This window comes from Oryctolagus cuniculus, chromosome 2 (assembly GCF_051225735.1).
Source record: "Oryctolagus cuniculus isolate XC-2025 breed Fujian yellow rabbit chromosome 2, ASM5122573v1, whole genome shotgun sequence".
NCBI lineage: Eukaryota > Metazoa > Chordata > Mammalia > Lagomorpha > Leporidae > Oryctolagus > Oryctolagus cuniculus.
Window position 1 is genome coordinate 180,164,099 of NC_142868.1, and position 13,174 is coordinate 180,177,272.

The following is a 13,174-nucleotide window of genomic DNA, read 5'->3' on the forward strand; positions in this document are numbered from 1 at the left end:
CTAGAAAATCCCAGGTTCTGCTTTGGTGACCTGGCCATGAGTAAGGACTACTGGCATCTTTTCGCATTAGGCAAGCACAGGTCAGAACAAGAAGTTCTCCTGGTTCCTTCTGTGTCATGAGGCCACCCGGGTACCATTCATGCCCACCCTTGCCATCTTCAGTTATTACCAGGGACTCTGTCCAACCTCACTCCTGCGAGTGACTCCGCCTTTTCTAAGAAGTACAAGGAAGAGCACACTGGAAACTCTTACACAGTTTTCATTATGGAAAAATATCTTTTATTACATGAAACAATGGTTATTTTTTTGGTAATGTGGTTGGGTTTTTTTAATTCCAAATTGTGGGGGAAAACATCATTGAAAGACAATAGCACAGGCTATTTTAACATTTTTTATTAAGGGCTATAAAAATATCCAGCAAGATAAATAAATATGAGGCAATAATATGTGTCCTAATATGAAGAACTTTCTTTCGCTGCATTGTTTCCTTTCACAATGGCCTTCAAATCACAGGAGGCAGCGATTCCGTGCCATTTCCTCTTCTTTATTACACACTGCAGATTTCTGAATCAGTATCCCGCCCTTAGTCTTCTCATTTAGAAATCAAGTACATTTTCAGTCCATTATTTAGAGTGAGCGTATTTTTTTCTGTTCCACGAAGAGGACTTTTTTGTTCACTGTGGGGGGAGAGAAAAGGATTATAGCAGAAAACTGGAAAAGCGTCATCACAGTGTTTATTAAAAACATGCACCAGATCATGGGCCCTCCCTTCTCCTATTTTGCTATTCCTTTGACATGAGGACGTGGTTGATTTGCAAACTCAACTCCTCAATCCCAGGAGCCAGAGAAAACTGGGGAAAATGGTTAAGAAAACAGGGTAGGGTCGCCAGCCAATCAGCAGCATCCTTGGCAACCCACAAGGTCCTATTTCAACCAATGTGAAATGTGCTTGTTAAACACAGAACTAGGGCAAAGGAGCAAACACAGAAGGCCTTCACGCGTGTACCGTCTCCTCATGTAAGCAGCGGGGAAGCAGAGACCGAGCTGGATTCCAGACACACAGCAGACCATGGACAAGGAGGCCAGGCTGGAAAAGTAAACACGCACACAACCTCTAGTCTCCAGAGATGGTTGAATACACCCAAATGTGAACTTTTTAGTTTGGTAATAGGCTATTGGAGCCAGTCTCATCACTGCAAATAATATCAAACAGAGTTCTCGGAAGCAGGACCAGAACAGAAGGCTGCCTGCCTGGATGAAAAGCCAGTGGCTGGGGAAAACGACTCTCACGGTTCCTGTAAGGCCCGCAATGCTCCATTACCCCAGTGACTCCAGCATATCATCCCCCTTCTCGCCCTTAGCCCCCTACCCTGTACGTGCATGCATGCGTACGCACGCACGCGTGCGCATGCACACACACACAAACACAAACACACACACACATTCACACACCCTAACCTGATAGACTCCATATATGAGATTCCCAAACTTTCCAAGACAAATAATTAGCTAGGAAACTTATTTAAAACATTCCTGGGGCCGGTGCTGTGGCATAGTGGGTAAAGCCACGCCTGCAGCGCCGACATCCCATATGGGTGCCAGTTTGAGCCCCAGCTGCTCCACTTCCGATCCAGCTCTCTGCTGTGGCCTGGGAAAGCAGTAGAAGATGGCCCAAGTCCTTGGGCCGCTGTGCCCATGTGGGAGACCCGGAAAAAGCTCCTGGCTTCAGATTAGCTCAGTTCCAGCTGTTATAGCCATCTGGGGAGTGAACCAGTGGATGGAAACCCCCCCCCCCCTCTCTCTCTCTCTGCCTCTCTGTAACTCTGCCTTTCAAATAAATAAATAAATCCTAAAAACACATACACACACACACACACACCACATCCCTACTTCTCAGCTCCACCCATACCCTATTTCTGGTTTGCTAGCAGAGCTAGAGTAAAACTGGAAATCTGGGGTTTTTTTATAACAATCTTTTTTTTTTTCTTTTCAATTTGAAAGGCAGAGACAGAGACAGACATAAAGAGCTCTTGCATTTGCTGGTTCGCTCCCTAAATACCTAAACAGCCATAGCTGGGCCAAGCCAAAGACAGGATCCTGGAATTCACTCCCAGTTTCCCATGTGGGCTGCAGGAATCCAGGTATCTGAGCCATCACCTCTGGTCTCCCCGGGTATGCGTTAGAAGGAAGCTGGCTCAGAAGCAGACCCAGGCACTCCGAAATGGGACAAGGGCGTCCCTACATCTTAGCCGCTGTACCTAACACCCACCCTAGAAGTCTACAGTAAAACTCCTCAGACAACTGTGATGGGCAGCTGGATTTAGGAACCATTAACCAGTCACCAGAATGTTATCTATAATATTAACAAAAATAAAAATAAAATGAGACGTAAGGGATATTTCTAACACACATTGAATCATCTAAAACGGAAGCAGGATTGATCCTTCCAAGACCCCATGGAAGACAGAACCACAAGATGGTAGTGAAGAACCAAAATAGGTGCCCATCCATATTACTACAACGAATATTTTCCCAGTGTTCTTCTACATGAAGGTAAAAACAAAAAAGAGTGAAAAGGGGAACTGCTGCAATGACCATGATAAAGAGTAACTGATTAAGATTAGTAGCAGAGAAAGACTTTACTGAGGGAGATTCTTTGATACATTTACCGTATTCAGAGAATGTGTAAGTCCACAGAACTGCGTTAAGCAATGTGGAGTTCACCAAAGTCTGAGTCCCCGACCTAACACATGAGCACAGCATAAGGGGCCTGATGAATGTCCAGTAAACCCCCTGGGAACTTGAGGATCAGCGGGGACAGGAAATGGTGGTGAAGGCCTCACAGCGAGGGTGAAGCTGCCCCGAGAAGGGCAGCATTTGGACGAACTGGAACAGGAAAAGGCTTGTGATAGAGGCGCACCGTAACAGGAAGCAGGAATGGCAGTGGGCACCTGTGGCCTCGAACACTAGGCTGACCAGAGGGGAAGGCCCTAATTTTAAACAGAATATTAGTTTTAGGAAGATTAAGTTGGCTCCACATATCAGACAGAACAAGGACTTAGAGCCAGAAAGGCCGGGTTCAAATCCTGGCTCTATTATTTGTCAACTGTGTGTCCCTGGGTAAATTTCTCAAAATACTGAGACCACCACCTCCCTTACAGGGTTGGTGCAGACGCACGGCGAGCACTCAGGACATGTCAGCTGCGTCGAAATGACACAGTGCTATCTACAATCATAAACATAAATCTTCTGTCAAAATATTTGCTGCTTAATTCATAGAAGAATGCATCTGTCAAGTTCTTTCCCTACATCAAACCTAAATCTATTCTGTTTTAATTAAAGTCTATATTGTCTTGTTTAGTCATGCAAGGAATTAAACCTGACAAGTTTTCATTCTCTTTATGATAAGCCTTCATATCTTTAACTACGTTTACTAAGCATATGCCTCAGCCTTTAACCCCTCCTCCCTGGAAATGAGCATCTAGTTACGTACGAGAGAGGAGGCTGAAAGGACGGGGCAGCTGGCTCTTCACAGCGGACTAGCAGATGCTCAGACACCTGGGAATTTGTCCATGCTTCCTTGCCTGTTTCCTTCATGAAGGACTAAGAAGACATCCTCAAACTAACAACTCATCGCAGCGAACTACGCCGGGGGCACCGCCACGCTACTCTGGGCAGTGGTGCAGGCCCCAAGGCAAACACCTTCGTCACAGAAGTCTGCAGGGCACTCAACAGAGGGGCAGAACCCAGGCAGGCCGCCGTCTAAGAACACCCTCTTCTTCTCGTCGGTCCAGACAAGGGTGTGCTGTCAAGGCTCAGGCCATTCTGATCAGAACACGTCTGTCTGCTGCTTTATTTATTTACCCATTTCCTCATTCATTCACTTACAGGGTAGAGGGGTCAAGTGCCAAGTGGCAGTGACCCAACTACTTGAAATGTAAATATGAATTTTTTTTTTTTTTTTTTTTGACAGGCAGAGTGGACAGTGAGAGAGAGAGACAGAGAGAAAGGTCTTCCTTTGCCGTTGGTTCACCCTCCAATGGCCGCCGCGGCTGGCGTGCTGAGGCCGGCGCACCGCGCTGATCCGATGGCAGGAGCCAGGAGCCAGGTGCTTCTCCTGGTCTCCCGTGGGGTGCAGGGCCCAAGCACTTGGGCCATCCTCCACTGCACTCCCTGGCCACAGCAGAGAGCTGGCCTGGAAGAGGGGCAACCGGGACAGAATCCGGTGCCCCGACCGGGACTAGAACCCGGGGTGCCAGCGCCGCTAGGCGGAGGATTAGCCTAGTGAGCCGCGGCACCGGCCCAATATGAATATTTTTAATTAATTAATTTCTCTTACTTATTTGAAAGGGAAAGAGAGAACTTCCATCCGTTGGTTCACTCAAAGTGCCCAGGCTAGGGCTGCACCAGGCTGAACCAAGGGGCCCAGAACTCAAACGAGGTCTCCTTTGTGGGTATCAGGGACCCACACACTCAAGTCATCACTTGCTGCCTCCCAGCACGTGCATTAGCAAGAACCTAGAACAGTCAGTGGAGCCGGAAGCTGAACGCAGGTACTCCAACATGGGATACAGACAGCTCAAGCAGAGGCTTAACCACTGCACCAAACACCTGCCTATATATGAATCTTTTCTCCCACATGAACTTATGCTCAGAGCTGTTTATGGTCGTGTCCTTTCTGAATTTCAAAACAAAATCAGGGCCGGCGCTGTGGCATGGCAGGTAAAGCCTCCACCTGTGGCACCAGCATCCCATATGGACACCGGTTCTAATCCCAGCTGCTCCTCTTCCGATCCAGCTCTCTGCTGTGGCCTGGGAAAGCAGTGGAGGATGGCCCAAGTGCTTGGGCTCCTGCACCCATGTGGGAGACCCAGAAGAAGCTCCTGGCTCTTGGCTTTGGATCGGCCCAGCTCTAGCTGTTGCAGCCATTTGGGGAGTGAACCAGTGGATGGAAGATGTTTCTCTTTGTCTTTCCCTCTCTCTGTCTATAACTCTACCTCTCAAATAAATAAAATCTTTAAAAAAAATTAAAATCACTATTTTACACTCCTACTACAACCACATTAAAGATAACATTTTCAACACATTTCTGTACTTAAATTATCAACAAAGGTTATTCAATAATCATTAGTGTTGTACAAGTTCCAAAAAATAAATTCTAGAGGAGTTTAAATGGTAGAAAAAGATTATTATAAAGTTCATCACTTTGCATTTTTTTCATTAACACCAAGTCAGAGGAAGAAAAATACCACAAGAACCCCAAATCAAACTTTGTCCTTCCAACAATTTTTCTACTATATAAGGAATCGGCCTCAAACTCAGACTTCCAATCATCAGGTACAAACCTGAAATTCCCGTTATAATGAAATGACCAGATATATGAATATCATAAGAACTTCTGGGCATTTTGTTTCTATTAAAAATGGAACTCGAGCATTCTGAACTGACAACCGAGCTTCTGGGAGCCTTTCCTAAATGCCTCCCGGCACCAGTGCAGCCCTGACCGCATTAAGAAGCAAGTATAAAGAGCACAGAAATGAAATGAAGCAAGCTGGAAAACAATAATTAGTCTGCTAGCTTATTTTGCATACATCTGCACATGAACTAGAGAACCGAGCCACGCTTCCACCAACAACAATCAGGAGCAAACAATCTGGCCTTGTCTCTGTCATATGCTTCTCTCTGCTGAGGCCATCTAAAATGACCATTACAGCATTTGGTAGATGGCACAAAACGGAAATTCAAACTTCCCAGCCTTCCGCACTAATTTAGAGACACCACACTCCTTTAACCCACACTGGACCCAGTAACTTGCCAACGCTGGGGCAGACGAACACAGGAGACCAAACCAGCCCTTCCGAGACACTTGTTTCTAGAATGGTACCTCCTCATCTCTACGTCACTGATTTCTTACCTTCAGGTCTTCAGTTAACTATCGCCTCCTAGAAAGATGTTCCCCGCTCTATCCCGTCTCAAAGGAGACTCCCCACCTCCTCCCACTTCATCCTCCTTCTCCCATCCCCCTTGATTCTCTCATAGTGCTCATCACAATGCTGTCACTTCTCTCCCTCTCAACCCAGACTCTTAAGTGCCAAGAACCGGGACGGCATCTGTCTCTGTCCTGGGGTATCCCAGACCCCGGGACAGTAACAAGCACCAAAATAAACACTCTATATGTATTTGCTGAGTGAATGCTACCCTATCAAAGGTGCCACAAAACCACCAGAGCTGTGCAGCCTGGAAAGGAGGCGTCGGGCCTGGAAAGCACTTCATCTATGACAGACGAACTTCCCTGAAGCTTACCCACTGGATCGTAATGCAGAAGGGTCAGCTTCTCCCGCAGCCGGCTCCTCTTGGTGTTGAAGGAGAAGCCCGTCCCCGCCTGGCTGATCATTCTCACCAGAATGGTTCTGAGATTAAAGCGTAAGCTGTTAGAAGCTGAGGAAGAGACTAAACTCAGTCATGACAGCACGGCACATTTTTTAACCCTGAAAATAGTATTACGTGGGGCACATCGCATGGCCCTGAGAAGGTTCAGTTCAGAGACAGCCTACGTTTTCCATAGAACACAATCCCAAGGTTTGTCCCACTACGGAGTGACTTGGTAACAACCCAACCAAAACAGTAAGAACAACCAAGCCACACTGTGGCACTGGCCTCAGATGCCCACCTTTCTTGAGGTACAGAGAGGAAGAAATACAGAAAGCCTGGGAGCCATGGCTGGTTAGACGGCAACTGTAAAGACGGCTGTCTCAGAGGAGCCTTCTCTTCCAGGCACAAGGGTGGTCAGGAAAGGACAAAATGAAGGGATTCAAAGTTCCAGACTGCTAATGTGCGAGCCTTGTGTCCCTTCACGTTAGTCACCCAAAGCAAGAAGTCCACGTTGGCCTCGCTGGACTTTTTCATACCTACATCGTGTGTACTTTTTCAGGTATCTTGCCCTGTACCCACGCCATCTAGGGCAAGCTAGTTTATTTCTCATCTAATTACATAACAGATTTGAAGCATCAGTGACTATATGACACATCAGTACATCACTTTTGATGTTCAGCACAGTGGTTCATAAAAGGCATATATTTGCTGATAGGACAACTGATAATCAGTCATTCAAACAACAAAGATTCAACAAGTATCTATTAGTTGCTTACTCTCTGGAAAGCACTATGGGAAAGACAAAGCTTTGCAAGGCTGTGTTTGTGTCCTTAGGAGCTGACAGGGTAGTACGGAAGGTGAGCTGGCACACAAGGTCTAAAACGCAAGGCAGACATGAAAGATATCACAAGTGGGGCTGGCGCTGTGGAGTAGCAGGCAAAGCCATGACCTGCAGTGCTGGCATCCCATATGGGCACTGGTTCAAGTTCTGGCTGCTTCACTTCCGATCCAGCTCCCTGATAATATACTTGGGAAAGCAGCAGAGGATGGCCCAAGTGCTTGGGCTCCCTGCACCCACAATGGGGTACCTGGAAGAAGCTCCTGGCTTTGGACCAGCCCAGCTCCAGCCGTTGTGGCCATTTGAGGGGTAAAACAGAGGATGGAAGCTAGTGTTAGCACACTTGCTCTCTTGCTCTCTCTCTCCCTCTTTGTAACTCTGCCTTTCAAATAAAGAAATACACCTTAAAAAAAAATCACATGAGTAAAAACCACATGAGAGGCAGGGAATATCTCTGCAGAAACCAAAGCCAGGGGATTCCTACAGAACCTGGAGTAAGGAATCATGTATGATTTTCTTCTTTAAGATTTATTTATTTGAAAGGCAGAGTAGCAGAGTCCAAGAAAGATCTCTCATCTGCTACTTCACTCCCCAAATGGCGGAAACAGTCAGGTCTGGGCCAGGCCAAAGCCAGAAACTCCATCCTGGTCTCCCATATGATGGCAGGGACCAAATTCTTGCAACATCCTCTGTTGCCTTTCCAGGTGCATCAGTAGGATGCTGGATCAGAAGTGGTACAGTTGGGACTGGAATCAGCATTCTGATATGGCATACCAGTGTTACAAGTGACATTTAACCCCTGTATAACAGTGGCCAGCCCTGTTCTTTTTAGGATTTATTTCAAAGGTAGAATGACAGAGAAGGAGACACACACAGATTTTCCATCTGCTGCTTCATTCCCCAACTGCCTACAACAGCTGGCACTAGGCCAGGCTGAAGCCAGTAACCATGAACTCCAACTGGGATTCCCACGTCGGCGGCAGGAACCGAAGTATCTGGGCCTCTCGGATGCATTAACAGGCTGCTGGATCAGAAGCGGAGGCAGACCGCAAACCCAGGCAGTCTGCAATGGTATGCAGGCACCCCAAGTAGAGACTTAAACTGCTGCACCACACTGCCTGCCCAGGAGGTGAAGAATTCTGACAATAAAGGCTGGCACTGTGGGTTAAGCTGCCAGCTACAATGCCAACATCCCATATAATCACTGGTTCAAGTCTCAGCTGCTCCACTTCTGATCCAACTCCCTGCTACTGTGCCTGGGAAAGCAGAGGAAGATAGACTAAGGACTTGAGCCCCAGCCACCCATGTGGGAGGCCTGGGTGAAGCTCCTGGCTTCTGGCTTTAGCCTGGCCCAGTCCTGGCCATAAAGGCCATATGAGGAGTGAAGCAACAGATGAAAGATCTCTTTCCACCTTCTCTGTCTCTTTCTAATAAAAACAAACAGAGCCAGCACTGTGGCATAGTAGGTAAAGCCGCTGCATGCAGCGCCAACATCTCATATGGATGCTGGTTCAGGTCCTGGCTGCTCCATTTCTGATCCAACTCCCTGCTAATGTGCCTTGGAAAGCAGTGGAGAATGGTCCAAATGTTTGGGCCCCTGCACCCACAAGGGAGACCCTGAAGAAGCTCCTGGCTTCAGACTGGCCCAGCTCTAGCTGTTGCAGTCTTGGGGAGTGAACCAGTGGATAGTTCTCTCTGTCTCTCCCCATCTCTCTTTAACTCTGCCTTTCAAATAAAATAAACAAATCTTTGAAAAGAAAAAGAAATCTGGGGCCAGCGCTGTGGCACAGTGGGTTAACACCCTCACCTGAAGCGCCGGCATCCCATATGGGTGCCGGTTCTAGTCCCGGCTGCTCCTCTTCCAATCCAGCTTTCTGCTATGGCCTGGGAAAGCAGTAGAAGATGGTCCAAGTCCTTGGGCCCCTGCACCTGTGTGGGAGACCCAGAGAAGCTCCTGGCTCCTGGCTTTGGATCCACGCGGCTCCGGCCGTTGCGGCCAACTGGGGAGTGAGCCATCGGACAGAAGACTTCTCTCTCTCTGCCTCTCCTCTCTCTGTGTAACTCTTTCAAATAAATAAATAAATCTTAAAAAAAGAATTTTGATGTAAACAACTGGATGGAAGGAAAAGCTATCTGAATCCCAGTATCTTTTATTAGCAGGAAAACATTAATATATGTTTTCTTTAAATTTAATAGAAAAAAAGGATTTTTGATATCCCATGTTCTAAGCAAACGGTGATTTTGAATTATCCTATTTTTAATGTACATAAAATCTTCAGTTGTTGTCTACAATATTTATTCTGAAATACCAGTTTAGTGTTTCTAGTCTTTCTATACACATGGAATCCTTAATTTACTTTGCTTCTTTTGAGATGGTTATACCATTAATGCAAAGAATTACAAACTTCATTAAAACAGACTGCATGATTTCATCAAGTCGGTTTGTTCGCTGGATTCCTATAGTGTGCTCTAAACAAATGACCTCTGATCCTCAATTTCTGGACACAGAAAAAAATGGTGGTAGTCCAAACAACAAACAACATAACGGTTTATTTAGGAACAAAACAGTGAGCTAATAAATCTGGGACTGGAAAAGATACCAAGAGGTCTTCTAACCAAGTAATTAGGTCTTCTAACTCACTCTGATGGTTCTGAATCCCAAAGTCTGTTCCACTGTACAAAATGACTTGGTCACTCTGTGTTGGACAGCCACTGACTCAGGACTTGGTCACTCCAACTGACTGGGGACTTTTGGACTTCATGATGGTGTGAAAGTGACGTGGATTCAGCAGAAGCCAGATTTCAAGTTCTGACCTTTTCCTGGGCTAGCGACAAGCAAACCTCTCTCAAGATGCTGCGTGGGGCCAGCACCGCGGCTCACTAGGCTAATCCTCCGCCTAGCGGCGCCAGCACACCGGGTTCTAGTCCCGGTCGGGGCACTGGATTCTGTCCCGGTTGCCCCTCTTCCAGGCCAGCTCTCTGCTGTGGCCAGGGAGTGCAGTGGAGGATGGCCCAAGTACTTGGGCCCTGCGCCCCATGGGAGACCAGGAGAAGCACCTGGCTCCTGGCTCCTGCCTTCGGATCAGCGCGGTGCGCTGGCCGCAGCGCCCCAGCCACAGCAGCCACTGGAGGGTGAACCAACGGCAAAGGAAGACCTTTCTCTCTGTCTCTCTCACTGTCCACTCTGCCTGCCAAAAAAACAAACAAACAAACAAACAAAAAAACACAGAAAAAAAAAGATGCTGTGTGGGAACAGCCAGAACACAGCACCTGGCCAGCAATGTGCTCACCGACGCCCTGTAGTGCACTCTGTGTGAAGCTGTGATGTTCAGCAGGCACAGAGAATGCATTTTCTTTTCTTTTCTTTTTTTTAAAGATTTATTTGATAGAGTTACAGAGAGAGAGGTCTTCTACCTGTGCTTCACTCCCCAAACGGCCACCAACAGCTGGAGCTGCACCAATCCAGACCAGCCACCAGGAGCTTCCCCCAGGTCTCCCATGTGGGTGCAGGGGCCCAAGGACTTGGGCCATCTTCTACTGCTTTCCCAGGCCATAGCAGAGAGCTGGATTGGAAAAGGAGAGCTGGATAAGAAGTGGAGCAGCCGGGATTTGAACCAGCGCCCATATAGGATGCTGGCGCTGCAGGCAGAAGCTTTACCTGTTATGCCATAGCACCGGCCCCTGCATTTTCAATTTATGATGAGTGTATCAAGACACAGCCCCATGCTAAACTGAGGAGCATCTAAACGTACTGAAAAGCATTCATACATACAAAATAATCAACTACATAACCCTCAAACCAACTTTTAAGATACCAAGGCCAAATGCTTAGCTTAATATAAGGATGCACTGGTAGCAGCTGAACTAAAAGTTTAACATAAACAAGTTTTTAAAAAGAAAAATCTTTACTTACTTTGACTTGCTCTTGGCAACTGTTTTGTAGAGAGAAAAGGTTGGAAAGGAAAATAAAAATTTAATTAATTATCATTCTTAAGCAAAGTTCATATAATGTCAGTACTAACCAAAAATATTCAACGTATGGAATAAGTAATGGGAAGGGACTTCAAAGGTTCATGGAAAATGGAATTTAAACATTTTTTTGTGCGGGGACAGCACTGTGGCGCAGTGGGTTAAAGCCACCACCTGCAGTGCCAGCACCCCACAGGGGCGCCAGTTCAAGTCACATTCGCTACACCCAATCTCGTTCCCTGCCAATGTGCCTGGGAAAGCAGTGGAAGATGGCTCAAGTCTTTGGGCCCCTGCACCCATGTGGGAGACCCAGAAGAAGCTCTTGGCTTCCCACTGTCTCCGGCAGTTGCGGCCATTTGGGGAGTAAACCAGCGAGCGGAAGGCCTCTCGCACTCTCTATAACTTTTTTAATCCCAAAGAAATCTTTTATTTACTGAGTACAAATTTCATAAGTACAACTTTAGGAATATAGTGATTCTTCCCAACATACTCGCCCTCCCACTCTCTGTAACTCTTTCAAATAAATAAAATAAATATTTAAAAAATTATTTTCAGGGCCAGCGCTGTGGTGCAGTAGGTTAATCCTCCATCTGCAGCACCAGCATCCCATATGGACGCCGGTTCCAGTCCCGGCAGCTTCTATTCCAGCTCTCTGCTGTGGACCAGAAAAGCAGTAGAAAATGACCCAAGTGTTTGGGGCCCTGCACCCAAATAGGAGGCCTGGAATAAGCTCCTGGCTTCAAATTGCCACAGTTCCAGTCGTTGCGGCCATCTGGGGAGTGAACCAGTGGATGGAACACCTGTCTCTCCCTCTCACTGTCTGTGACTCTACTTCTCAAATAAATATGTAAAATCTTTTTAAAAAAATTCTTTTCGTGCAAAAATTTTGGAATCTATGCAGTTTTTTCGTAATACACATTTTTCATGAAATGTGTGAAGCCTCCTCGAATTCCCCGGATGTTGGGACGCCGCCATCATTTTATAGACGGAAGATGCAAAGATCCGATCAGGCCCTTCTGTAGTACGTCACACAATCTCATTTTCAGCTGGGCCAGTACCCTGACTTCTACAGTTAGTATCTGCTCCAGTGTTCCCTCTTCTGAAGTGCAAGTAAGTAATCTGCAGTGGAACAGGTCTCTTGTTTGGTAAGCCAACCTTTGCAGACTGCACCCAGCCCGTCGGGTGGAGGAGGGCACTAAGCCTACTTGGGAAATCAGCTGGACGCCTGGAAGGGCAGACAACCGAGCCGGAGGGCGGCTTCCCCGGCCAGCTGGGCGGCGCTGGGCAACCCGCTGCCCCTCTGGGAAAACGTTTCCTTATCGTTAAGAGTTCCAAAGGAGCGGACTAAGAAATCTGGGGTCCCTCCCTGTCGGGACGCCCAGTGATTCTGCGGACAAATCCCTACGGAGACAGGTGGAAAACGCCCACTCCTCGGAAACAGACGCCGCCGCGCCCAGCGAACCGCGCGCGAACCCCGACAGCACCGCACATGGCCGGAGCCCGCCCGCCCGCCCCGGCAGCCAGCGCGCCTCGGAGCATGCCGGGCTCGTGTCCCGAAGGCCGGGGAAATCCGCAGCGGCGGCTTCCCGGCCGGTTTGCACAATCATCCTGGAGCGGGAATGTCACGGCCCCCCGCCCTCGCCGCCGCCTCCAGCCCCACTTACAGGAGACCGCTGAGAGGAACATGGCGGCAGCTCCCGTGCAGTCTCCGGAACCGCCCCGAAGTCCCTCTACAGACAACTGCTTCCGGGGCACGGGTCGGCTCCGGAAGAGTATTCTGGGAAGTGTCTAAGCCACGCCCCCCAGCCCGCAAGTTATCTGGCCCTTTTGTCTGTTTTCCCCACTCTGTTTTGATTTTGTTGTTAGGGTGGTTGGAATCCCTTTGCCTTCTGGAAAAGGACTTAAAAGTTTTATCTTGAAAGGCAGAGAGACAGAGAAGTCTTCTACCCGCTTATTCACTTCTCAACCGCCCACAACCAGAGCTGGGCTCCCGGT

At 47.8% G+C, this 13,174-nt stretch overlaps 1 protein-coding gene across 2 annotated transcripts; it reads right to left on the minus strand.

Moving 5' to 3' along the window:
• Positions 1–256: 256 nt before the first annotated feature.
• Positions 257–12,895, minus strand: MRPL33 (mitochondrial ribosomal protein L33). Of its 2 annotated transcripts, XM_089326628.1 has the most exons (5): positions 12,844–12,895; positions 11,124–11,142; positions 7,461–7,512; positions 6,304–6,410; positions 257–677 (listed from the first exon to the last, which is right to left on the minus strand). In XM_089326628.1, exons 1-5 carry the CDS (start codon positions 12,863–12,865, stop codon positions 593–595), a joined length of 285 nt encoding a protein of 94 aa, XP_089182754.1. In that variant the 5' UTR covers positions 12,866–12,895; the 3' UTR covers positions 257–592. The 2 variants fall into 2 exon arrangements, with proteins under 2 accessions (XP_089182754.1, XP_017196340.1); XM_017340851.4 differs by lacking the exon at positions 7,461–7,512.
• Between the last annotated feature and the right edge of the window lie 279 nt (positions 12,896–13,174).

Coding starts and splice junctions, on each gene's coding strand:
- MRPL33 (XM_089326628.1), bottom strand. CDS start 12,865: ATGTTCCTCTCAGCGGTCTCCT. Junction 6,411..7,460: donor AAGCCAGGAGCTTCTTCCAG/GTACCCCATTGT, acceptor CTTTAATCTCAG/AACCATTCTGGTGAGAATGA. Junction 678..6,303: donor TCTGCATTACGATCCAGTGG/GTAAGCTTCAGG, acceptor CTCCCCCCACAG/TGAACAAAAAAGTCCTCTTC.